This window comes from Parasteatoda tepidariorum, chromosome 9 (genome assembly GCF_982258835.1).
Source record: "Parasteatoda tepidariorum strain Cologne lab strain chromosome 9, Ptep-v5.0, whole genome shotgun sequence".
NCBI lineage: Eukaryota > Metazoa > Arthropoda > Arachnida > Araneae > Theridiidae > Parasteatoda > Parasteatoda tepidariorum.
The window spans coordinates 35,911,758-35,938,513 of record NC_141763.1 but is presented as its reverse complement, the minus strand read 5'-3'; the positions used below and the strand labels follow the sequence as shown (position 1 = coordinate 35,938,513).

The window sequence follows — 26,756 nt, the reverse complement described above, 5'->3', positions numbered from 1 at the left end:
TCAATCTTATTGGTTTAAATAGGTAACTTTAAATATGCAGATAGTATTTTTAGTTACGAAGTCAGACACAAAAGCGTATTTACTCTGAATAAAAACATAATTTTTTCGGCTGCTTATTTCTGACCTGAGAAATGCTGTTCCCAATAGTTAGGTCAGGAGAGCGATTGAAAGTTGGACTTTTTAATGTTAATTTTACTTTTTGTGCATTTCGCCATACCGTGAGAATTTTTTAACACAATCGAAACACCTTGAACTCAATTATAAAATTCGTTTACCCCAACACAATGCCATGAAGAAGAAAAAAGTTGTTGAATATTTTTATTGTTTAGTTTAATAATGTTCGAAAAAGTTTTGGATTGTAAGCTATACAAATGTTTACATTATTTTAAAGAATGTAATTTTAAAAAGAAATGTACAAAATTTAATCGAAATGAGTCAATACTGAGAAAAAGAATTTTAAGTGTACTACTCGTGTGAAAAAAAAATAATAACTAATTTTAAAATTGATCTAAGAAGATAAAAGGTGATGAAATAAAATTAAATAAAACAATAAAATCTCTTCAATCGAAAAAGTGATTAAAATAAAAAAAATCTGAAGTTGCAGTAAGAGAAGTAATGTTAATGAGGACTCAATTTTATGTACAACTTATGTAAATAAACTTCTTTAAATGTTATATGTAATATAGTACGTAATTTTACAAAAAAAGAAAAAAACTTTAATTTTCATGCACAAAATAATACGAAATACATAATTTTATGATGCATTCACTCAGTTTAGAGTTTCGAATGCCAATATGAATTCTGGGTACGGAATACCTAGCCCGAGTGGGAGGGGGGGGGCTAGCTGCTCCTTCATCGAAAATTAATTAGATTGAGGGAAGAGGGGTTACATAGTTTACAACTTTTCTCATTTTAAACCCAGGTTTTTTTTTTAAATAATTGAAGTAGGAGTAAATTTTACTCTTTACCGTTCAAATTTTAGTTTAATATTTTTGATTTGCATAATTAATGACTACATAAATAACTGACAACAAAAAATAAACTTTTTTAACAAATAACCCGATAAGTGTGCTGACAAAATCAAACAAATTAATTGCTATTAGCAACTACTCCCTGATAAGCATCACTGCATAAAGAAGATGAAATTAGTCTTTTTTTACGTAAACTGATAATTTAAAATTAAATATATTAAATTATGATAACCAGACAATGAAGTTTTTAAGCTCGGAAAAAATTAATCTGAAGGAATTCAGTTTGCAGCACCGATTATTACACTAATAATCAAGACTTTAAATTTATACATTAAATTCATCCATTCCATTGAATTCATACATTTAATTTTAAAGAATAAGAGAAAGGAACAACGATATTCAATTCTCTCCTTTATGAAACTTTTATCTTTTTTATGTAATTTATCCACCTCACTGAGACACGATGAATCTGCGGAGGCCATGTTTGGCCCAAGGACCCAGCCTCATTTGATAAGTGAAGTGAAATAAATTGCTGCGATCAAGCCTTGTTAAAAGATTAACACGTTGAACGCCACGCTAATTTTGCATGACTTGCCCATTAAGCCACGGTAAATAACTACAAACTAAATTTGCAATTATTAGACGAATTTTGCTATTTTTTTAGAAGGTTTATCATGACATATCTTTCTTTCTTTATTTATTTAAATAAACTGGGAACCTGGGCCACGAAGCGGCCCCTGTCCCATTCATCATTAAATTACATACAGTAAGGTAAAATACATTGATTTGGCAAACATTGTGGTAGCCATAAAAAAATCAAGCCGTTTTGCTTGTGAAATAATAAAACAATGAAAAAATTTAATATGAGAAATTGACGTTTTTACATAACACTAGAAATGCTGATGGTAGACTTTAAATTAAAAATAAAGATAAAACATGATTTGATATGTACAATAATTGATTTTTGAAAAATGAAAGACATAATTGATGAATAGATAAATCATACCTTGTTACATGATAAAATAACATATTTGGAGAAAATGCAGTAAATATATTTTATCAGAGAAATATTGCTCATTAAATACAATAGAATTTGCAAAAGAATTTAACGTGCATAAGTTGATAAATATGTATGCATAAATTGGTTATATTACCAGAAAATAAATCTTAATGTAATTTAATTTAACTTAAGTATTAGTCTGCTGTGAAAAGTTAGGTGAATTTAACTTAAGAGTCTTGAAAATAAAAATATGACATATCTGACAAAAGTGGTGAATTATATATGAATCCAACAAATTATGTAGAAATAGTGGTGGATAAAAATCTACTAAATTGAATTTATTAAACCAAGAATCACAATAATTAAGTAAATTTTGAATAAATTTTATGCAATACCATAAAAGAGTAAATTTTATAGTTCTACATCATGTTATACGCAGTCAGTTAGCTGTTTCTCGTGGCCTATGTGAAAGGTCAGAGTTAGCAAGCGGTGGCTGACGCGGTGCTCAACGTGTTATTATTCATTCTTATCTCCGGGTTGTAAAAAAGTAATAATTTAATCTAACCATAAAAATTAGTTACGCCCTATTAATCAGCCCTGGTTTAAATCCATGCCAACTACAATTGGCACATACTACAATGTAAATGAAATTATAAATTATTAATATTACAACTGCATGTGTGTAATTTAATATAAAATTGATTTATTTATAAAAACTGGTACGTATTTACTTACAAAAAATTATAAATAAAATAGTTCTGTTTTAGAAAATGCATATAATGTGTTTGATAAAATAATTGTATTTAATTGTAATCGAAGTAGTAAAATTAAATTTAATCTTTAAAATTGTGATGAAAAACGGCTGAAATTAGCTCATATTACTTATTATTGAGTTAAATTTTTTATTTGAGGATATAACTGAGTTCATCAGCGATAAATCATTTCAAATCTAAAATTATTTTTAATTTATCATAATTAATGTACTTCCTGGATTTTGGAAATGAATGAAGAAAATGACGTATGAATATTATCGTCATCTAAATTGTTAAAAGTAAAACCAAAATACAATACCAGAATATCTTCCATGGAAAGAGCCAATAACCTTTAAATGTTGTAATCTACTTTAACCTATTAGATTAATCGGTTAACATCAAATTTACTTTTATATCTTAGTCTTCTGTAACTATACATTTCCGAGTTATAGTCAATGAACTTATTAATCAAACTACTCAGTAGTTATTAATATATTTTACGAGTTTCTGATTTAATTTCTGGATCACATTGATGTCGTTTCTTATAACTAATCTTACGCGATAATAATAAAAAAACCATAATTGATCTATGGTTGTACTATTTGAAACTGAGCGAAACTTTTTAACTCTCAGTTTGTTTTACTATAGCATAACTGCCGACCGTAAATTTTTACATCGTGTGATCATAATTTTCGAAATAAAAAAAAAATTACACAGCACACTCATTATTTTCGAAATGTATAGCACCGGAAAAAAATGGATTGTCTTTATAGTTTTTGAACAGTTTGTCGGATTTTCGCTCTGTAAAATATTGTGACACTATCTCAACAAAACCTCTTACATTATCAGGATGCCACAGACGACTATATTTGTTCAAAGCGGTAAAAATTCAACTCACTTTTATTTTTTTTAATTATATCTTTAATTATTCAATCGTAACTACCATTAGGGCTTACATTTCAAAATTTTCATAATTTAAAAAAAAAACATTCTTCATACACTCTTTTAATAGTAAACTAAAATTAAATATGCTAGAAAAAGTTGCTAATTTTTATTTCTTTTGATAAAAACGTGAATTTTTTAGTCACCACTTTTTGCAATTATAGTCGCCCGTCTGAACCCTGACTTATGCATAACAGTTAACTGTAACGGAAAACGCTTAATTTGATGACGAAACGTAACTTTTTTAAATCTGGTTTGGACGATTGCTTTAATGTTTAACTGCAATAACGGGTCAAAGTTTTGTTTAACGAATGTTATTTTAATGTGTTGAACTTCTCTTCATATCATTCTTCGTTGATTCACTGAATAAAAATAATTCTTTCATAAAAATTATAAGCCTTTTGTATAAAGACAAATATGCAATAAAGTATTTAGATAAAATAACTAATTTCTATTAAATAATTTTTTAATAATGAAACTATTTTTTAATTTTAAGGCGTAAAATTTTTTATATATTCTGATCTTTTTTTTTTTAAATTTCAATCCAATTTTTCATGCCATTTGATTAATAAAAAAGTGCTTAAAAATTAATATATGAATGGTTTTGAAATGGTACTCCATTTTGGGAATTATATCGCCAAATAACTTCAAACCCTACGTAATTCAAATCAGCCTATAAATTAAAAGTTTCTTGCGTCACCTATTTGTTACAATTTACTTTGCAGTTTTTTACTGTTTTTTATTTATTTTGGAGTGTCCGGAGCAGTTGGCATCTCTGAATATAGCCTTATTCCATGGAACAAAAGCGCAATGTATCAAAATTATCCACCAAAAGAAAAGACAATGTTCGAAAGTGTGTGTTTTTCACATAAAAAAGGCTGTGTTTTTTTTTGGCTGGTTTTTTTCAAAAAATCTGTGCTTTAAGGGGTTAAAGTAGGTAAATATCGCCTTTCAAAGAAAACTGCAAATATGGCAAGCATGTCTGGCTGATAACGAATTGTAAATGTTTCTGAATTTTGAAGAGTATTTTATCCAAGAGGATATTATCGATCAGAATTTTAGTAACTCTTGAAAAGTTGCCGTTATAATTTCTATCTTTCCCTCATTATAATCCAAAGGAAGATAATCCAAAAATTGGAAGTTTCAGAGATGTGGACTAGCTCCGCTTTGTAAAAAAAATATTTTGTAGTGGTAGCGAAATGTAAGTTGTTTTTAGTTAAGTATATTTTATTTTAAGTGATTTTTCTGCCATCACACATCAAAAATTTAAAATATTGTATAAAAAGTAACCATATAGTTTTGTGTTGGTCGATAACTGCGAATCTCTTTAGTTGAACAGGCAAGAGCCGCAAGGCTGTGACCTCAACAAATACTCTCACATTAAAGATATTTGATGGTGGCTTTTTAAAGATTAAGCGGTGATTTCAGAGATGCCACCTTGCGCCAGACAGCAAATAAATATTTTAATGTGGTAGTTTATCAATTGGTTAATAAACTCAATTTAGTACATTTTTATCTATTTCTAAATAATTCTTAGGCTTATATAAATCATCACTTTATAGAAGTTATGTCATGCTATACCTTTTAAAAAGCAAGCAAAAATAGTGAAATATTTGCAAAATTTAGTTTGTAGTTATTTACCGTATTTTTTTTAATTATTTAGGCGTGTCTGGAGCAGTTGGAATCTCTATAATTTCAGAATTTAAAATGTTTGCATCCATATAAGGGATAAAAACTAAATTTATTTAATAATTCAATTGTAACCACCATCATTATTTATAATGCAAATTAATCATTTTTAAAGTGAAAACAGTTTTAGAAGTATTTTCATACCTTCCAATTCCAACGGATTTTTTTCCGGAAAATTTAATTTTTATTTAATGAAGTGGCAAAATTTTTATAATTACATTTTATTCTTCTTTAAATAAAACTATTGAAAGTGTTTTTTTTATCAACCATTACATTTAAATTATTTAAACATATATAAAGTAGGCAAGCTATCTCTCTAAAAGTGTTTCAGCATAAGATATTGATATATATGACTTTATAGTATATACAGTGCAGATGAATCGGTTGGTGACGCTTCGCGCCAAATACCAAATTAACAACAATATTCAGCACTCTCTAAAAGTGTTTTTAGGAGTTGGTTAAACTTAATTAAACACCAGTGTACAATCTTTATTTAATTTTCTTTTCCCTACCATTAAAAAAAAACACTTAATTCAAAAGCATAAAAGTGGGTACGCATGCGTTTTCAATAGAAAACTGAATATACAATGCTAGATTAAGTTGTTAATTTAAATACATTTTTACTGGTCACCATTTTTTTACATTTTTAATCACTTCTGGCATCTTTGTCGAATTAATATACACGCAAATTAATACGCCAATTAAATTAAGTAATGTCGTAAATTACTTAATTAATAAATTAAGTAATTTACTACAAATTGAAGTAATAACACAATACAATTACAATATAATTATACTATAATTACAATATAATTAAATAATAATTACAATATAATTAAGTAATAATTACAATAAATTAAGTAATGAAGTAAATTAATACGACTTTGTCGTATTAATTTACTACAACTTTTTAAATAAACTTCGTAGTTAATTTTTAAAACTCTTTTCCTAAATAAAATGAACGGTTTTTTTTTTCTTTTTTTCAAACACAATGCTCATAAAATATTTATTGTGAAGGTACTACTAAAAGAAAAAGAAGAAGAATCTCATAGGAAAAGTACTTTAATAATGATCATTCGCATAGGAAATGCGAATGATCATTCATTTGCATAGAAAAGAAATATCTCTTGTGTAAAATGATCATTATTAATTTTATTAAAAAAGCGATAATTAATTTCATAATAATTTGTTTCATTACTTAAGGCAGTTACATCAATAAATATTTAACAGTGCCCCATAAAACGCTGTTAAATAAAAGGCTATTCAATATTTCTTAATTTAATGTTATTACTGCCTAATATCAACAGTTTTTGTTCTATCGTTAGAAAAAGAAATTCGTAACACAATAGTTGCAAATAATGGAAAAATTAAATGTAACGGAAATGTTTAAATGCACCGTCTGGAAATTAAAGTGAGCAAAAGAAGGGAAAAAAGTCTTTTAAAAAGATCTTCAGACCTTGAAATCAAGTTCAAGTTCATCTCTTCTAACCGTTCCACTCCAGATCATATCACATAGATTTCCATCTTATCGACCATCCTTTCTTTTATGCTGCCTATCCGTCAAACTCCTGTTCTTGCTTCTAGATGGCAGCACCGTAAGCCAGCCGCAAACGATACAAAACACTTTATTCGATAAATAGGCAGACAGGAATCTACGTAAGGAAAAACGGGAGAGGGACTGTTCGAAATGGCCGTCACGAAAAACAGGAGCTCTGGATTAAGTGAAACTCCCGGGTCAACACTGCACAAAGTGGCCACAGTGTCCGGTGAGTTCATTTAAAATTGTTGGAAAAAATTGTTAAATTGCAATTGAAAAATTTTGCAAACGAATTGCGCGCATTGTTTACTTTGCAAAAAGACGAGATGCGCTAGTGACGGAAGTCGTTATGCAAATGATTGTTTTGATTTGAAACAATGCTTTTGTTGTTTTCATTGAAAAGCAATAAAACGGAATAAATTATCTATAATTTGTAAAAGGCAAGAAACTTAAAAAAACTGTTTTTGGCATTTTATATTTTTATTACCTATGAAAAATTTTTTTTATTTAAACAATGAACTTAATGTTAAGTTTATTTATTTATTTTTAATTTGTTCCTAAAATTTAAAGAAAAAATAATTTAAAAGAAAAAGATTTTTTAGTAGTTTTCTAAAAATGTATACGCATTTAAAAAAAAAAAAAAAAACATTATTTTTCTAATATTTGATTTGAAGAATTATATTACAATCGATATTTTATTTAACTTTATTCATTTTGAGATTAGAAAACAGTTGTTTTGAAATTTTTTAAAATCATTTTTTAAGTGCTTGATTTACTTTATGCTAACAAAATGACACACAACAGGTAATTTTTGGGAATTATATTTAAAATTATATTTGGGAAAAATAATTAAAAAAAACTTTTTTTTAAAGATTTTTTTTAGTTTTTATGCTGCTAAATCGGTACATTTTACGCTTTTGGCAGGATATTTTTTGTTGTGATAAAATTTTTAACTTCCATGTTTGATTCTCTGTGTAATAAATATGATTTAAAAATACTTCACTTCCAAAGTGCAATTAAAAAAAAATAGTAGCCAAATTATTTTGTTATCTATTTATTTTTGAGTGATACTTTAAGGTTTTGATCTATTTCATTTATTACTCCCCACTTCAAAAATGAATGAAGAAATAAATTTTAAAAAAATCTACTCAAACACACTTTGAAGTAAAGTATACGTTGAAGTGTCAGCGAAAATAAATAAATTAAAAATACCCATATTCATGCCTCCATTTTCTATATCCCCCTCCTCTGATTGTTGTTGCCTATGAATAATTCAAGCATAATGATTGTTTAACATGAAAATATGTAGTGCCAGTGAAATTAAAGTTTTCATTTGTACATTTATGCAAAAAACTCTGCAATATTACAGGGGTGCAAAATAACTTATTAACATTTCCAAAATTATTATTCGGTCTTTTATACATGAATGTTTTTTTAACGAAACTGCTGTTACAGAACAGTCTACGTTCAGACATTTTTCATATCTTTCTATTCTCACAATTTTTTTTTTTTTGTCTTATTCCAATTATGAAGAAATTGCTCGACTTTTTAAATAAATGGTTCCTATAAAAGACGAAAAAAAAAATGTGCAACTTTAGGGTTTTCAAAAAGGTGGCAGGTAAAGTCATAGAAATTGAAATCGGTGTTTCGTTTAACAATTCGTCCAACAATTAAAATCAAGCCTATTATATATATGCTGAAATTATTCGAATATAATGGTAGTCAAAGTAATTTTAAACCGTATTTATTTAATAAAGAATAAAATGCGAGATTCTGTAAATTTTTCCACTACATTAAATAGAAAAATAAAATCTTTCGTGAAAACCGGAAGAGTTGGCAAATATGCAAAGGTTTCATTATTGCAATTTATTTTTATTTTGCAAAAGCAAAACAGTTTTGTCTACCATGATATGTTATTAATATAAATGTTCATACTCTAATAATGTAAATACATTTTGGTGTTGTGCAACCAATCGGGCAACCAAATTAAACAAATATAACAAACACTGGAAATGTAGAACCAAGTGCATTTAAACGTTTTACAACCACTATTCCTTTAACAAAGAATGTACTATTCTGAAGGTATTAGTCTTTAATTCTTTACCTCTCAATAAAATCTCCTGTCAAAAACGTAGCAGTCGACCTTCCTGCTACGTATTTGACTGATATTTGCATGTGTAAACTACCAATACGTGTAATAAATTTTGTTCTACGAGACTGGTATTATTACCAGAGATGACAACTGCTCCGGACACGCCAAAATAATTAAAAAAACGGTAAATAACTGCAAAATAAATTTTGCAAATATTTGACTAATTTTACTTGGTTTTATAAAGGTATAGCATGACATAAGTACTGTAAAGTGGCGAATTGTATAAACCTACGAATTATTTAGAAATAGTAGTGGATAAAAATCTACTAAATTGAATTTATTAAATAACTAATCACAATTGATAAACTACTACTTTAAAATATATATTTGCCATCCGGAGCATGTTGGCATCGCTGGAAGTTCTAATGTTGTGCTGTACTAAGTTAGTCAATCGAATTTTGCTGTTCGGAGAATGGTCAAAGCTAAAGTCGAAGGTGAATGTAGTGTAGTCGAAGTGTAGTATCACATTTTTCTTATAGATTTTTGTTTATTTATCAACCAAATTTTCGTGACAGCGAGTTGGTAGTTTCCTTCATTATCCAGAAAGTCTTATTTTTAAAATTTAAGTGGTAGCAGAATGTATCTTTCAATATTATACTCTTAGTTAGATGAAATTGTCTTCCCTATCATTTGAGCTATTAACACGTTGAATGAAATGGGGATTACCGGTGACCGACTGGGCCAAGATTGCTAGAAACACATAATTCGAGTAAATTTTTAATGCTTTTAATTTTTTTATATTATTATCGTTACCAAAATGGTTTGAAGAAATTAATGCAATATAGAACACACAAAAATGGATTTATTTATATACACAGAGATGCCAACTTGCTCCGGACAGCGAATAAAGATTTTCAAGTGGTAGTTTATTAATTGTGACTCTTGGTTTATTAAATTCAATTTAGCAGATTTATATCCACCACTTTTTCTAAACAATTCGTAGACTTATATGATTCACCACTTTTTTCATTCATGTATGTCATGACCTTTTAAAAAACTAGCAACATTTGTCAAATTCGCAAATTTAGTTTGTAGTTATTTAACTACTGGTCAGACGGGCAAGTCATGTAAAATTAGCATGGCATTCAACGTGTTAAATAAATAATCCCAAGAAACTGTAGTTGTAAGATATTACTTAATTGATAAACTTCATTCGCTTCAAAAATTTACAAAAATCAGAAAACCGTCGAGATGTTTCAAGAGTGCTCAAAAATAGGCGCCAATTTACTCTCTAAGGCTACTGCGGATTCACCACTTTTTCAGATAAGTCATGCTAAACCTTTTAAAAAATCAGCAATATCTGTCTAATATTTGAAAATTTAGTTTGTAGTTATTTATTGTTTGGCCAGACGAGCAGGCCATGAAAAATTAGCGTGGCATTCAACGTGTTAATTAGTTTTATGCAATTAAAGTAAATTTCGAAACATTTAATTTATGTATAAAATGTTCGGCTGCAATACAAGGTTTTTGAGAAACTTAAAAATTTCTGCATGCAATCTTCAATTTTATTGTTATTTCCCTACCACTACAAAAAATCATCCTCAAAGGCCCTAAATTTGCAACTTTTAGGATGATGATAAGAGATTAGTTTTGTTCTTTTGTCTTTAAAAAATGATGTTATTTGTAACTCCATAGTTATTGAACTCTCCCGATTTTGTCGGAAGATTTTCAGTTTGTTTCTAACGAAGTTAAAAACATGTTATTTTTTTATTTTTATCTTGGTTTAGAAAACTGTTTTACAATGATTTTCACCACCACCACTTTATAGATATACTTTAAGTAAATAAACAAAACCCTGACAATTAGCTTTGAAAAAAATTAATTTTTCGCAAAGTTGATATAATTTCTGTTTAAAATTGTAAATTCGATTTTTATATTACTACCAGTGCAAATTGTCTTAATCAGTTAAGGTAAAAACTGTGCTATTTTTACAAAAATTATGGATTAGACATTATTAACCCCTTGGGGACGGGTGATTCAGAAATGCATTCGTACAAAATCAGAATCAAGTTGTAATTAAATAAAAAACGGTAACTTAAATGTAGTCGTTGCTGATTTGACAGACTTACTTTGCTTTTACTTTAATTATTGTTAGTTTAATCATATATAAAATCAATGTTAATTCAAAGTATAACTAAATAGTTTTATTTTGAACAAAGTAATGGTGAATTAAATAAATCATACAATTATAACTCCGCCCACAAATAAACTGCTAAAGAAATACTTTGATTACCAGTTTTATATTTTTACCCTGATTGATACGGTTTTATGCTGTCACATATTTGTGACAGTCGGCGCGAAAGGGTTAAAGATCTAGCGATGCCAACTGCTCCGCTCTTTGCGAAAGTTTTAATAAATTGATAGCGAATAATGACGTCGAACGTGTAGAATAAGGGATAATTTCGCTAACTCTTTAAAAGTCTCCCCACTCAGGAAGGTCACAGTGAAAAGTGGTAAGCAAAAATCTACTAACACGTTGAATGCCATGGTGGTGACCAGCACTGAGTTTGCTCGTAGAGCCACGGGGGTCACCGGTGACCGACAAAGCCAAGATTATTAGAAACACATAATTCGGGTAAATTTTTTTATATATATACAGAGGTGCCAACTGCTCCGAACACGCCGAAATCGTTAAAAAAAAAAGGTAAATAACTTCAGAGAAAATTTTGCAAATATTTGACGATTTTTGCTTGCTTTTTAAGAGCTTTAGCATGACAAAAATAATATAAAGTGGTGAATTATATAAGCCTACGAATCATTTAGAAATAGTGGTGGATAAAAATCTACTAAATTGAATTTATGAAACCAAGAATCACAATTGATAAACTACCACTTTAAAAAATATATTTGCTGTCCGGAGCAAGTTGGCATCTCTGTATATATTATTATCGTTATTAAAATGGTTTGAAGAGAACAAGAAGTACGTAAATCATTAGATTCCAACCTTACATTGAAACTCGAATTGATAGAATTAACACGTTGAATGCCATGGAGGTCACCGGTGACCGACACTGAGTTTGTTCGTAGCTCCACTGGGGTCACCGGTGACCGGTGATGCCAAGATTATTAGAAACACATAATTCGAGTAAATTTTTAATTTTTCTTTGTTATTATCGTTACTAAAATGGTTTGAATAAATTAATCCAATATAGAACTCACAAAAATAGTTTTATTTATATACACAGAGATGCCAACTTGCTCCGGACAGCGAATAAATATTTTCAAGTGGTAGTTTATTAATTATGTTTCTTGGTTTAATAAATTCAATTTAGTAGATTTTTATCCTCCACTATTTTTTAAACAATTCGTAGGCATATGAAATTCACCACATATTATCAATCTAAACCTTTTGAAAAAACTAGCAAAATCTGTCTAATATTTGCCAATATAGTTTGCAGTTATTTACCGTTTGGCCCAGATAGGCAAGCCACGTAAAATGTAAAATTAGCTTGGCATTCAACGTGTTAAAAAGAAATTAAAATTATCAACTTTTTTTAGCAGGTTTGCAGAGATGCCAACTGCTCCGGACACGCCAAAATAATAGAAAAAATGGTAATAAATTACAAAGTAAATTTTGCAATTATTTGACAATTTTTATTGCTTTTTAAAAGGTCTAGCATGACTTAAAACTCTAAAGTGGTGAATTATATAAGCCAACGAAATTTTTAGAAATAGTGGTGGATAAAAATCTACTAAATTGAATTTATTAAACCAAGAATCACAATTGATAAACTACCACTTTAAAATATTAATTTTCTGTCCGGAGCAAGTTGGCATCTCTGGGTTTGTTTCAGTTTACTATTGCAAATTTGTTTTTTTTTTCGCTTTAAATATGAATAATAATTTGCAATGAATACCATAGTGGTAGTTATGATTGGATAATTAAATTAATAAAAATAGAGTTTTTACCAATTCTCACATTTTCTGTCTCTTGTGGCATCTCTGCCACGTCATGAAATTTCATCAAGAAATCAATGAAAATTGCATCAATGTTGCATTTTATATAGGACTTTGAATTTTTTTGGTATTTAGTAGTGAAAAATTAACTTAAAATAAAATTAATTTCACTAAAAAAACTTTTTTTTTTAATTTTCGCGACCATTAGAAGTAATTTTTTTGCAAAGGGGAGCTGGTTTACCAAAAACTGTAAAAAGTGGTAACTAATTAAAAACGCAAATCTAATGAAAGAGATAAAAACTACAACTTTTTCTACTATATTTCTTTTAGTTAACGATTGAAGCTTGATGGAAGGCGTGTGTTTACTTGAAATCAACGTAAATTACAAAGAAAGTCATGGGGTAGTTACGATTGATTAAAAAAATAATTAAGTTAGCATTACTTCCTACATTTCAAGGCGCACGTGACTCCTTCACATTATTTAATTCGGAAAGCTCTCTAAGAAACATGAGTTGATCGTTTTTTCGTTGTTTCATAACTTCAGAAAATTATCGGATACGAATTTCATAATTCCTGAAAAATGATAAAATACTTACATAACTTTGCCACTTATTTTTTGGTTTGTTACAAATTAAATACATAAATACTAAAGTGAGCTTTTACCAACTGCAAAATATCCATAGCTTTTGCAACAGATTGTAACGTCCAAATTTTTCTTGAGTGATAAAAATTTAAAAATACTATTTTCTTTTGAGTTTTAAACAAAAAAAAAATCAAAAGAAGGTTTACTTTTGTGTTTTGCTATTTAAAACTGTATAATTTGTAATGATATAATAATGTGCGCATCTTACAAATAAAAAACATTAGATTTTTAATAACTTAAGTAATAAATAATTATAAAACAATCATATTTTACATGAAATTATCTTTGGGTAGGCTAGTTTTATAATTCTGTACAAAAATTCTTTGATTCGTTTCATTAGTTTATGAGATATGGCGAAACATGCAAACTTTAAAATAGGCATATTATGTTTAATGTTTGTGGGTAATAGAATGACTCTATTGTCAGACCGTTTTTCTGGCTAAACATTGAGGACCGAGCCCTTGTGGCTCAGGTGACAGAGCGTTCGCCTCCCAACGAGATGAACAGGGTTCGAATCTCAGCAATGACTGGTCAATAAGAATTATGCTCGTGGCTCGCATCGACAACATCGCTGACGTAAAATATCCTGAATGGTAGGTGGATCATGCGTTAGAGTCCCCTTGCCGTTAGGATAACCGTGGGAGGTTTTCGTGGTTTTTCTTTCCATGTAATGCATATGCGAGTTAGTCCCATCAAAAAGTCCTCCACTAAGGCAAATTTCTCCCAATACTTGATCCAGGAATTCCCTTGTTTTCTGGATTGGGTTCAAAATTACAAGGCTACGGAGTTGAACATTGCTAGCCCGATATATTTGCAAAACTTGTGGTGTTATACTTTTTATCATACAAAAATGAAATTTTTAAAGTTTATTTATATTGTTTTACTTCCACATTCGTTCCACAGAAAAGTTGCCGGTCAGCAATGTGTTAATATTTAAATATCCACGAATTAAATATTTAGTTAGCGTTTTGACAACGCAAGAGTTATGTCAAAGTGTATTTCAAGGAAACCGGAAGAATTGTACTCGTGATTAATTGTCACTGCTAACACGGGTCAAATAGTCATAGTCGAGAGTCAAATAGTCATAGTCTGTTTTCACAAGGCTTTTTAGCCCCTGAAGGGTATTTTACCTTTCCATCTGAATATTACTAATCGGAATTAGTAAAATAATGATCTAAAAGAGAAAAGAGAGATTGAAAAAAATCTAGTCAATTACTAGAGTATGTCTGATTGGTCGGCTGCCCCTCAGTGGGAGGAGCGAAAGTCGAATCAACCAATTGACGCGCCACCATATTTTATATTTAAAAGTAGTAGGATTAGGTTTATTATTTTTATTAAACAGACCTAGGTTTTAAAATATCATGCTATTTAATTTGATCCAATTTTTCGGACCGTTTTTATTCGAATATTTAGAGGGGTAAGAGAATTTAATAGTTTAACATTTTATTACTAATTTAATAAATTAAATATTTAAAGATTTTTTTCCACCACTACATACTAACAGTTTAAACGTATATATTAAATAGACAAACTATAGCTATAACATGGCAGCATGCTCCATAGTGCCCTGACAGCTTGCCTGTTGCCCAATGGATCTCGTTCCAAATTGTACAACAAGTAGTATGTATATAATTTGTTAATTGTATCAATTGTATTTTCATCATATATTATACAATTATATATATTATACAATTCACTTAGCTTTCTTCGCACGTTCAATTATTCCAAGCCACGTTTGTAACACATTTTATTTTTATCCTATCAAATGAATCAGCGAGAGACTTCGGGCTGGCACTGAGCGTGAAGACAAAATGTAATGCAGATAAATTTTCAAGTGCGAACAAAATTAAGCAAATTAATTTATTTGGTTACCGCTTTAAATATTCTCGGAAGGTATTCTATGGTAATGGTATGACAGAATGTCTAAACCAATGTGGTATTTCCGTCTTTTATCTACCACTTTAGCTTCAAAAAAGCACTCTTACTTATAATCAGATTCAAATAAAAATAATTTTATTATGAATATATTACGATTAACAGAACTATCTTATTTTTACAAAGTAAATACTAAATATTAAAGAACCCATCATAAATGATAAATAGATCTTGTTTCTGCAAAATATATACTAATAAAAAAATAATAATACTTTATACTTATTTTTCGAAAAAAGGTTTAGTCACTTTAGAAAATCGCTCGACTTATGAGGCTGGGTGCGAATAATTAATTTTTTCCCCCTGTTATTTCGCAAATAATTTTCAAAAGAACAAGTTGTGTTTGAATAACTTAAATTTAAATATTAACTGACTAAATTCGAGAATAATTAATACTTATTTTTTTCCTGACATAAAGAAACTGCAAAAAAGTGGGACCTTTATTTTTGATTTATAGTTTATAACATTTTATTTGAAATTGTCTTAGACCACCATGATAATAAATAACTTAAAATTGTGTAATAAAGACTGCATAATCATCAAGCACTTTCCTTTGCTTGAGAAATCAAAAATCAAAATAATTTAATAAAAGAATATCTTATTTTACGCATTTTCAATATACATTTAAATATTAAATCCTTAGATATTTAATAATCCACCTTAAATAATAAGAACAGAAAATTTTCTAAAACAAATATGCAGATTATCTTCAAGAACTTGAAAAGCGTTTTTATTTTAAGGCCTTTTTTTCGAAATTTAGTTGAAGACGTAAAAATTCCTGATGCAAAAGTATTTCTTTAACTATAAAAACTTAATTATTTCATTCCTAACGGAAAGTAGTTTCTAAGCTTTTTCTGGAAATAATTTTACATATAGTTAAAAATGGGGATTTTTTTTTCATTAAATGTGTATTTCATTGCACATTTATTATCTATTTCGTATTATAAATAGTCAAGTTTTAGATACCAAATAAAAATATTTAAGTTATAATGTTTTCAGATATAAGGCTGGACCAAAATATTAATTGATGGTCTTGTATTAAAACAGTAATAAAATACAAAGAAGGAAAATTACAAGAAACAAAACCGTTGTTAAATGCAAATTTTTCTAACTAAGCATTGTGTATTGTTTCTTATTTTATCTGCTACAATAATTTTCGATTATCGTATTAAGAGAATTAATAAAACTGTTTCTATGGTGTCACCAATATTTACACAGATATTAGGTTTCTAATATTCATACCTGCCAACTTGTACGGTCATTGAAATAAAATTTAAAAAGTGGTAGTAAAACAACAATTATTGTTAATGGAGGGCACTTGGGTCTGTTTCCCATTGGCCTCTGAAATGCCAGAATTGCAACTCTCTAATCGTTACTCAGTGGGCACCTATGGGTAAGCCACGGCGGTGGAGTAGCGTCGCCCACGTCATACAACCGCAAACCCGTTTATAGGGTGGGTTACATTCACACAGAAGAAAGGACATAGAACACAGAGAGAGAAAGAAACATCCATGACCTGAGCAGGATTCGAACCCGCAACCACTCGGCTACCTGGTCGGCACAACTAAACTATTAATCTATCAATAAGCGTGATAACCAAAAAATAGATCTTAACTACTTATTTCTTTAAATTATTGATTCGTCATGGCAGTTTGAAAAAATCTTTTGAAACTTTAAGATTTAATACGCTAATGTTGCTACCATTAAGAAAATTATTCCTCAACTCCACAATTTGGCAACTATGATAAATGTATGTTTAAATTATTAAAAAGTCGTGGTGATCAAAAACCCAATATTAAATAAAATGGAAAAGATACCACATTTTTTAGGATAAGTCAACTGATTTGTGCTTAATTATTCACTATATATATATATATATATATATATATATATATATGTACGTTACGGTTAAAGAAATAAATCAGGTCATTATTAATAATAACAGCTACTTTTGGATAAAGTGAGAAATAAAAAGAGAAGATTTCCGTATCATGATTTGAGACAGAATTATCGCCAAGTCTTAGCAACTTCCGGACAGCGGCCCGTGGGAAACTAAAAAAAAAAAAAAAAGCATCACAGAAAGGGATCAACTCATAGCCATCCCCGGGCAAACATCTACATGTTTTTATTATTATTATTCTAGTTTAAAATCTATTTGTCGCTTTGGCGATTGTAGTTGGCGTGGTATGCTGACAGAATGGAAATGGGCTGTTTATTATAACTTTCAAAACTTTGTTTTTAATAATAAGGAAACTGTAAACAACAGTAACAATTTTTCTAAAATTGATCGATCAATTAAGCAACAACAAAATAAAACAAAATTTGTAATTACCTCCCATAGACAAGGCTGTAATCTTCTGTAAAAAAATCGATGTTGAACTTTTAAATAAGAAATTAAAAAATAGAAAAAAATTTCAGCTTAGCAATCTAAATAATAATATTATCATTAAAAATTTTTAGCTTTATATAAGAGGTTCGAAATTAATAATATACAATTTTCATACTTAATTATCAATTTAAAATTTTATAAAATTTCTATTGAATTTAGAACAATCACTTGTGAGTCTAATACTTGCCTAACTAAACGTGGCACCACTTTCTCTAACTACTTAGATAAAACTATTAACAATATTATTAAAGAAGGTTTTTCTTGGATTATCACTACTAATCAACCGATTTTAGAATTTATTAAACAAAATAAAATTAATTCTATTATGACTTTAGCTTTCTACGATCTCTTTAATAACATTCCCCTTTCTTAGCTAAAACATGTTCTTTTGAGTTATTACTGTGATTATTGAAATATCCTTAATTGCAATTTTGATTATTGGGAAATTCTAATTAATATTTGTCTTTTTAATGATTTTCTTTACAATGGAAAACATATTTTTGTTTAAAATAATGGACTACCAACTACCACTAGGTTCTAATTTTTCATCTATCTTAGCTAACTTATTTTTACACGATTATGAAAAAACCTTTACTCTTAATATTAAATTGGTTTTTAGATTCAGAACTACACAGTTTTGTTAAATAATATTTATCCCTAGGAATTAATCTTGCTCGGTAATCATCATGATGTTATTAATTCTTATATTCTGGGTTTAGGCATTAAAAGAAGAGGAAAATATCTGCATTGTTGATTTATAAAAGAAATGATTTCAGTTTTAATAAAAATGAATTAATTACTTGGAATTCTAATGTTTTTAAAAGCATATATATAAATATCATTTTTAATCAAATGAATAGAACTAAAAGTATATCCTAGTAATGTTTATTTATACAAAAACAAAAAGACAATTTCTTTCACAATTTGATGAAAAACAATGGATACCCAATTGATGTAATTGTGTTCTATGTAAAATCTTTGAGTTAATTGTATGTTATTATCATTAATAAATTTGTTAAAAATTCCTTTATTAACTAAATTTATATTTTTACCATGTGCAAATCCAATTCTGCCAAATCCATGGCTATTTTTTCAAAAATAAATGCTAATAATTTCTCTAAAACCATTAAAATTGTATAATTGAAAATCAATTGCCCGAATTGCAAAATTGAAAATTGTCCGAAATTTGAAAGCTTTAACTTTTAATTTTCCACCACCCTAAAATTTTTTGGACCAAACGCGTAGAAGTTGTCAGCTTTGGATTATAGTCAATTACAATTAACTATTTTTATCTATTAATTATACTTATGATTCTGCTCAGTTATACTTACTTAAGCTTTATAAAAGTTATTTGGATCAAATAGTTTATTTATGTGTTAATATTACATAATTATGCATGATTCGTTGTATTAGTAATATATTATAATAGGCAAGATATTGGATTATGGAATCTTCTTTTAGCAAAATAAAATCCGAATAATGAAATACTTGTACCAACTTTTTATATTTGAAAAGAGAAAATGCCTTTTTTTAAAAAAAGAATTCTAGGTACAAACTGATTAATATTTAAGGACGTAGTATGCCAAGTTTCTCTTAGTTTTGATACAAAAACAAATAGTCGAAAAATTTAAATCAGGCTAATGTTTGAAATTTTTAAGCTATTCAGCTTTTTTTGTGTTTTTCATACATTTTTGAAATAATAAATTTATATATACTTAAAAGAAATAATAATTAAAAAACTTATTTGAAGTTTTCGATTTTTCCAAAGAATCTTTGCTTTGTTCTTCTTAATTGCCAGGATGCCCTTCGAAATAAGTCATCGATATATTTAGTCAATCGATAGTTCTGGTCCAATAATGTAATACCGTTTGCGTGACAAAATTCTTATGACAAAAATTGATAGATATTTGGTGATGTCTCAGTTCACGACGACGAACAACGTAATAGGATGACATAATAGGAATCTTTTGGCCTTTATGCTACCTCTTTAAAAAAGTATTGGCAATTATATTTCTTATTGATTGAAAGGCAATCAATACCACATAAAGTCATATGATGTTTAATTTAACCTAACATAATTATATATTAATTAGTTGAAAATTTAATTAGGTATCCTAGGTACACAATTATTACAACATTCCGGTTCAAGTAATGAAAATGCAAATTCAGAGGCTTGAAATCATGTGGAGAGTTTCTGTTAATTCAGAATTCGTCATAGATCTCAGATAGTTTCAGATAGGCCAAAGACGCACTAAATAAATTTTTAAAAAAATGAATGTTTGAGAGACGCTAAAATAATTTGATTGTGTTGATTATTAAGGCGAGAAACTTAGCAATAATTTTCGGGAAAAAAAAAGAAAAAAAAATTGGCTGTTGTACATTAAAAAGTGGTACGCAATATTTTATATAAGCTGGGACATACTAGCTACAACAACTTTAGAATGTTTTACATAGAAAATGTTTACATGAATGTTAAAATTTTGTAGTCATGAAACATTTTACTTCAAAATGTTTTACATGAATACATACATTAATAATAACATAAGAAATTAGAGTTAATAATAATAACAGATACAGAGAAAAAAATTGCTCGCAGGTAATAAAAACAGAGTTAATATGTATTTTTTCTACCACTTTTCAAACATTTGTATGGGATCGTAAGTAACACATGAACATTTTACATTTCGAAAACGCATATTTAAGCATAGCCGCCGACGACTATGGAATCTCAGAGGTATTTTATTTTTATATGTAAAGTCGTTTTAAAGGTTATAAGTTTTATCTTAAACTATAGATTTTTGAAATTTACAGAGATGCCAACTTGCTCCGGACAGCAAATATATATTTCAATGTGGTAGTTTATCAATTGTGATTTTTTGATTGTTATTTGATTCTTCGTCAATTTTGATTCAATTGTCAATTGTGATTCTTTGAATTGTGAAAGATAATTTCGCTCACTTTTTAGAAAAATTACCAATTAATAATAACAATAAAATTTTTATTTTATTTCCAATGAGCTGCACAATCGGTCTTGCCGATGAGCAGACCTAGTGCGTTCTCCAAAGGTGGTATCCACTCTTTCAGGACCACCACAATGGGTGAGATAACGTTGGTCATGTTAATTTGGACGTCTAGTTTCTGCCACACTAGATGGCAGCACCGAGACTCTATTTGGATGCTAAAGTGCACTAGGAATTTAATTTTCCCGGAAATGCCAAGAGCCAAGGAGGCACTCCAGGGATCTTTTACATGCCGCATAATCATACGACATGTCCGCTGAGGATTTTCTGCATTCCGAAAATCCGGATTTTCTGCATTCCTTGGGCTCAGAAGGCCGACGACAAACCAACTGCGCCACCCAGCCACAATAAAGTTACATTGAATGTAATTCTCAGAATTTTGGATGTGTAGTGGTGAAAAAATTACTTAAAATGAAAAATACTTTTTTATAAAGCGGAACAAGTTGGCAACTCCGGATCTAGCAAAATTATTCACCTATCTTTTAAATCAATTCACCTGCTTAGGGGAGGTTTTCCACTCCGGGGATGGGAATACTGTGAGATTTTAATCTAGCTCAAATTTTACTTTATTTATTTTTATTATTCTCATTAATCCCACTAACTCATTAAAACTGACAGTTTCATATTAAAGCAAATTTACAATTTAATCAGAACTAATCTTGTGTTTGTTTTCGCTTTTGTCTTTATGTTTGTGTCGTCCTTTCCTTTATCTCTTTTCCTTTCTCATAAATTTCATTAGCATTTAACTTCTAATTATTCACGAACTTCATTTTAATTTAATCCTTTGAATTGGCAAATAATCATGAATTACTGAGGTGGCCTCATTGGCCAGGAACTCATTTGAATTACGTTCTAGTTTTCACATATAACACAATTTTCAAACTCTTCTGCATATTTATTTCAACTAAATTGTTATTTCAATGCTGCTTAGAAAATCGTAAGGCAGCTATGCAGTTATAAGATCTGATGAGTAAGGTAGATCTGCAACTACTGTAAAGTTTCAGCAAACATAAGAATTTCCTCAACAGTCTGCTTTGAACCAGGATATTCATTAAAGTTAAGATACCACTATTTCGTATCTGACGACGTGATGATATATAATGTACTCGGCATTGGGCACTGGCGATTTATCATACATTCCCACTAAGATGAATAATTTAGAGCCCCTCGAGGAGCTGATGCTAAGATAACTACCACGTATGAGTATTGGGCACTGGCCGTCTTTATTTCCCCCAAAAAAGCTAGTATCGATCGATTTGCACCGAGGATCGATCCTTAGAGATTCACAATCACATTTTAGTGTCTTCCCAACTTGGTTGAGAAATATTCACAAGATTCGTAGGAATTTTATTTATTTTTAAACTTTTCCTAAATTCAAACTATTTCAACGCACTTAATTTGTCTGAAAAATATGAAAAAAATTTATTTAAATTTTAACGAATCTAAAAATCTGGAGTACAGCAGCATTTTTGCAACATATTTATTTCCGCTAGATTCTTCAGTTTATTACAGAATTTTCTTTAGGATGAGATGTCGTAACTATCTGAGAAATAATTATTTCACATAATTTAATTCTTAAATACTCAAAACACATTAAAACAACATTAGAAATATAAAACAATAAACCAGTATAGTTATTGCTTCAAAGCCTCACTTCAACCCACCCCTATTTTTGGATGAGAAACTCTTAATTTATATATTAAGAATTCCTTATCTAAAATATAAATAAATTCAATTAGATATATACCTGGATTTATATCGCATGTTATCACACGATAACATCCTAATGATAGAAGATATAGATATAGACTGTCTGCTGATAAAGGAAACTAGCAGCAAGATATTTTATTAAACGTAAATTTTAATTTTAAAGGTGGTAAGAATTGCATATAAAATACGCGCTTTTTTTAAAAAAAAATGTCTCTAAGCATGTTGCTCACATATCAGAAGTTGGATAAAAATATGGGAGCACTTCTAAACTAACTCAATGTAAATTAAGATCTTGTATCGCAGCAAATGTTTTAAAAGACTGCATGGCAAAAGTGTTTGAATATTTTTAAAAAATAGAAGTTAAGAAATGTTTCTATATATATATATATATATATATATATATATATATATATATATATATATATATATATATATATATATATATATATATATATATATATATATATATATATATATATATATATATATATATATATATATATATATATATATATGCACATGGAAAATTTATATCGGCGCATGCAGGAAGTTTCTTTCCCTTTTTAATACCACTACAAGTGAAACCGCGTTCCAATATAAATATTGCAATCCTATAAAATCATTTCACAATTTATAGTAGTATAGCTAGAAAAAAATTTCAGCATTTTCTCTCCTCATTTTCGTTTATCCAAATTTTGCATGGGTAAAAATGACATTTCCAAAATCTTCATTTGTGATCTTTCAAAATATTCAGTTTTGCCATGTAAAATGTTCTAAAACATTTGCTGCGAAACAAAATCTTATTTACATAGAGTTATTTAGAAGTGTTCCCATATTTTTGTCCAACTTCTGATATGTGAGCTACATGTTTTAAGACATTTTTTTTTTAAAAAAGTGCACGCTTTACATGCAATGCATACCACTTTAAAATCTACGTTTAATATAATATTTTCCTGCATATTTATTATGTTCGATACGAGGTCCTCTATTGTTCGAATACTATCGTCTGATAACATGCGATGTTAAATCAGGTAGAGCCTCTGAATTAGACAGGCCGACTTATCATTTATTGTTGGAGCATAGAGCTTTTCAAGTGGTAGTTTATTAATTGTAATTCTTGATTTAATAAGTTCGATTTAGTAGTTTTTAATCCACCACTATTTCTAAACAATGCGTAGGCTTATATAATTCCCCACTTTTTAATACTTATAACATGCCTTACATTATTAAAAAGCAAGCAAATATTGTCAACTATTAGCAAAATTTACTTTTTAGTTATTTACCGTTTTTTGAAATTATTTTGGCGAGTCCGCAACAGTTGGCATCTCTGTAATATCATAATGAACACTAAAATAACGTTAACTTGCGAACTTGTTTGCTCCAATATTGCTTGATAGGTCAGCTCTGATAGCATAGGAGCATATGTAAGCTAAGATTACGCAAATTTAATGTATGATTATTTGTTTCATAAATTCACTTTCATAGAAAAATTAATAATGAATAAATAAACAAAGGCAGCTTTAGAAATTATTTGATCCAAAAATTTATTTGTACCGCGACACGTGTATTTACTGTTATATCTACATGAAACTTGATATATTTACATTTTTATAAGACATCAGTGATTAACGCGCTGTCCAAAATAGAAAATTACTATTTTTTTAAAGGCGAAAAAGCCACCACTTTTGTCGCTGTAACGTGTTTGCGTTATGCAATAAAATTAAATTAATAAATAAAGGGTTAAGGTAATATTGCATTAACACTACATATAAATAAATAAATCGTACAAATAAAGTGCTTTAATTTAATGATATCTCATGATGAGGCACTCAGAGTATTGACGAAATTGAAAATTATTCCACAAACAGAAATCGCGATCACTTTATAGAATATTTTGCATTGTGCGGATTATTCATCAATTCTGTAAAATTTTTCAAAATAAACAATGATATCTAACTTTAATGCTTTTTACAAAGTACAGGAGTTTGAAACAAATTATAGAAACACTTCTATTTGCATTTATTAACAGCTCAATTTAATCAAATTTTTAAATTCATTGAATTAATTTAGTAATTTAAAGTAATAATAGCGTAAGGAAGCTGTTCTTTATAATAGTGTCAAGTCTGTTTATTTCGAGTCAAACAAATAATTTTGTTTCAAATTTAAACAAATCTTTAACTAATTTGAAAACATTTCCAAGAGGGAAAATATTTCATTCATCATTTTTTAATTTCTGAAATAGAATTAAAGAACTTCGGAATTAAAAAAAAAGTGTATTATGTAAAGATTAAATTTTTTTACATTTTATGTACCTTTTTTTTTTAATGTTTTGCTAGTACCTCAATTGCAGTTGTAGTTGTTACTTCTGATCATTATTGTTATGTATACATAACACCATTTTAAAACTAGCATTGTTAAACTATTTAAGTCATTTGACAAAGAAAAATTTAACAGAGTTAGAAAAATTATGCAAATGCCGGAGATCCCAAATTGCTCCGGACAGCAAATAAATATTTTAAAGTGGTAGTTTATCAATTGTGATTCTTGGTTTAATAAATTCAACTTAGTAGATTTTTATTCACCACTATTTCTAAATAATTCGTAGGCTTATATCATTCACCAGTTTTTAAAAGTCGTTATACATACTTTTTTATTATGTCAGATTTATATAGGTCACTTCAGGGAAAGGATCAAAAGGGTGATCTCGGACCTAAGAGTGACCAACAAGCTCTATACAGTTTTCATGCGTGTTCGTTAAATATAGATTTAATCGGACCACCGCTATTATCCACAAACAACGTCCTCATTACAGGTGTGCACGAGCACACCTACAGATGAAAGTGTGAAGTGTCGACTTCGCGGACAGGTACACTGTATACCAATCCAGTTCAAGTATTTATGTCATACTACACCTTTTAAAAAGTAAGCAAAAATGTCAAATATTTGCAAAATTTAGTTTGTAATTATTTACCGTTTTTTTAAATCATTTTAGCGTGTCCGGAGCAGTTGGCATCTCTGAAATGCTACTGGGAGTTCTTTTTTTATAGCTACCACTTTAATGTTGCGCATTCGGTTGGTCAGTTTTAATAAAAAAATGCATTTTATTTAGCAAATTAAGTATAGTTGTGGTCACCATTATATTAAACTAGCTGCCTTTGGCGACCAGCTTGATAGCCTATCAAACTTATCTAGTACACCGTATAAACCTTAACTCTAATCAAGCCGAATACACAACTGTATTGAAATATTCTAATTCTACAGCCTCTCCTAAATTTTAACACCTCAATTATTTTTATACAATTTATAAACCAAATCTTTTCGCTGCATAGCGGAAGTAATTAGATTTAAATTTCAGTTATTTTCAATTTCAACTAATTCCGTGATATTCTTAAAGTTCTGTATGTATTGACTTATAGTAATAATTTAAAATCTCGATCAAATCAAAAAAATGATCGTGACAATCAAGCATGGTGGGCAGCAGAAGTATTAAAAGTATTTCCATCTCAGACGTGAAATAAGATAGAAAACACATGCTCCATTACGTGCTGTATATCTTCCTCACGCATCTCTAGAGCTATAACTGTAGAATTGTATCGTATCGTATCGTATCGTATCGTATCGTATCGCTCGAAGAAGGCAGGTTCCATCAGTAATTGGCAGGACAGTTGCGAGACCCTAAGCACCTTTTATGTTTAAATTTTTTACTGTCATTTTAGAAAGGATCGAATTTAAATCAAAATAATCACTTCCTTACTTCGTTTTAATTTTTATAAAAACACAAGATTTTTCTAAATAAATATTTAAAGTGTGACTAACGATTACACAATACTTAAATTATTACTTAAGACGTTCTCACAAAATCAATATAACTATTATGTTGGCAATAGACAATATCAAATATCCGAGTTATTCGTGTCACATAAGGGATATATATATATATATATATAAATTTTTTGAAGTTAATTTCTTTTAATATTATTTTACTTGCACATAAAGTATTTTGTAAAAGTGTTCCGCAGAAACCAAAATTGTTCGCAGTCATGCCCAGAATCGTAATAATCGAGTTGATAATGAATCTATAATTCTCAATTTTATTTATTTTAGGACACGGTTTGATAAATT

General features: G+C 28.7%; 1 protein-coding gene across 1 annotated transcript in view; it reads left to right on the top strand.

Annotated features, from left to right (window-relative positions):
* The first annotated feature begins 6,972 nt into the window (after positions 1–6,972).
* LOC107448120 (synaptotagmin-6) overlaps positions 6,973–26,756 on the top strand; it is a 186,087-nt gene continuing 166,303 nt past the window's right edge. The window contains exon 1 of the mRNA XM_087151573.1: positions 6,973–7,120. Within this exon, the coding sequence (XP_087007699.1) occupies positions 7,042–7,120 (79 nt within the window). The 5' untranslated portion in view covers positions 6,973–7,041. The remainder of the gene's footprint in view (positions 7,121–26,756) is intronic.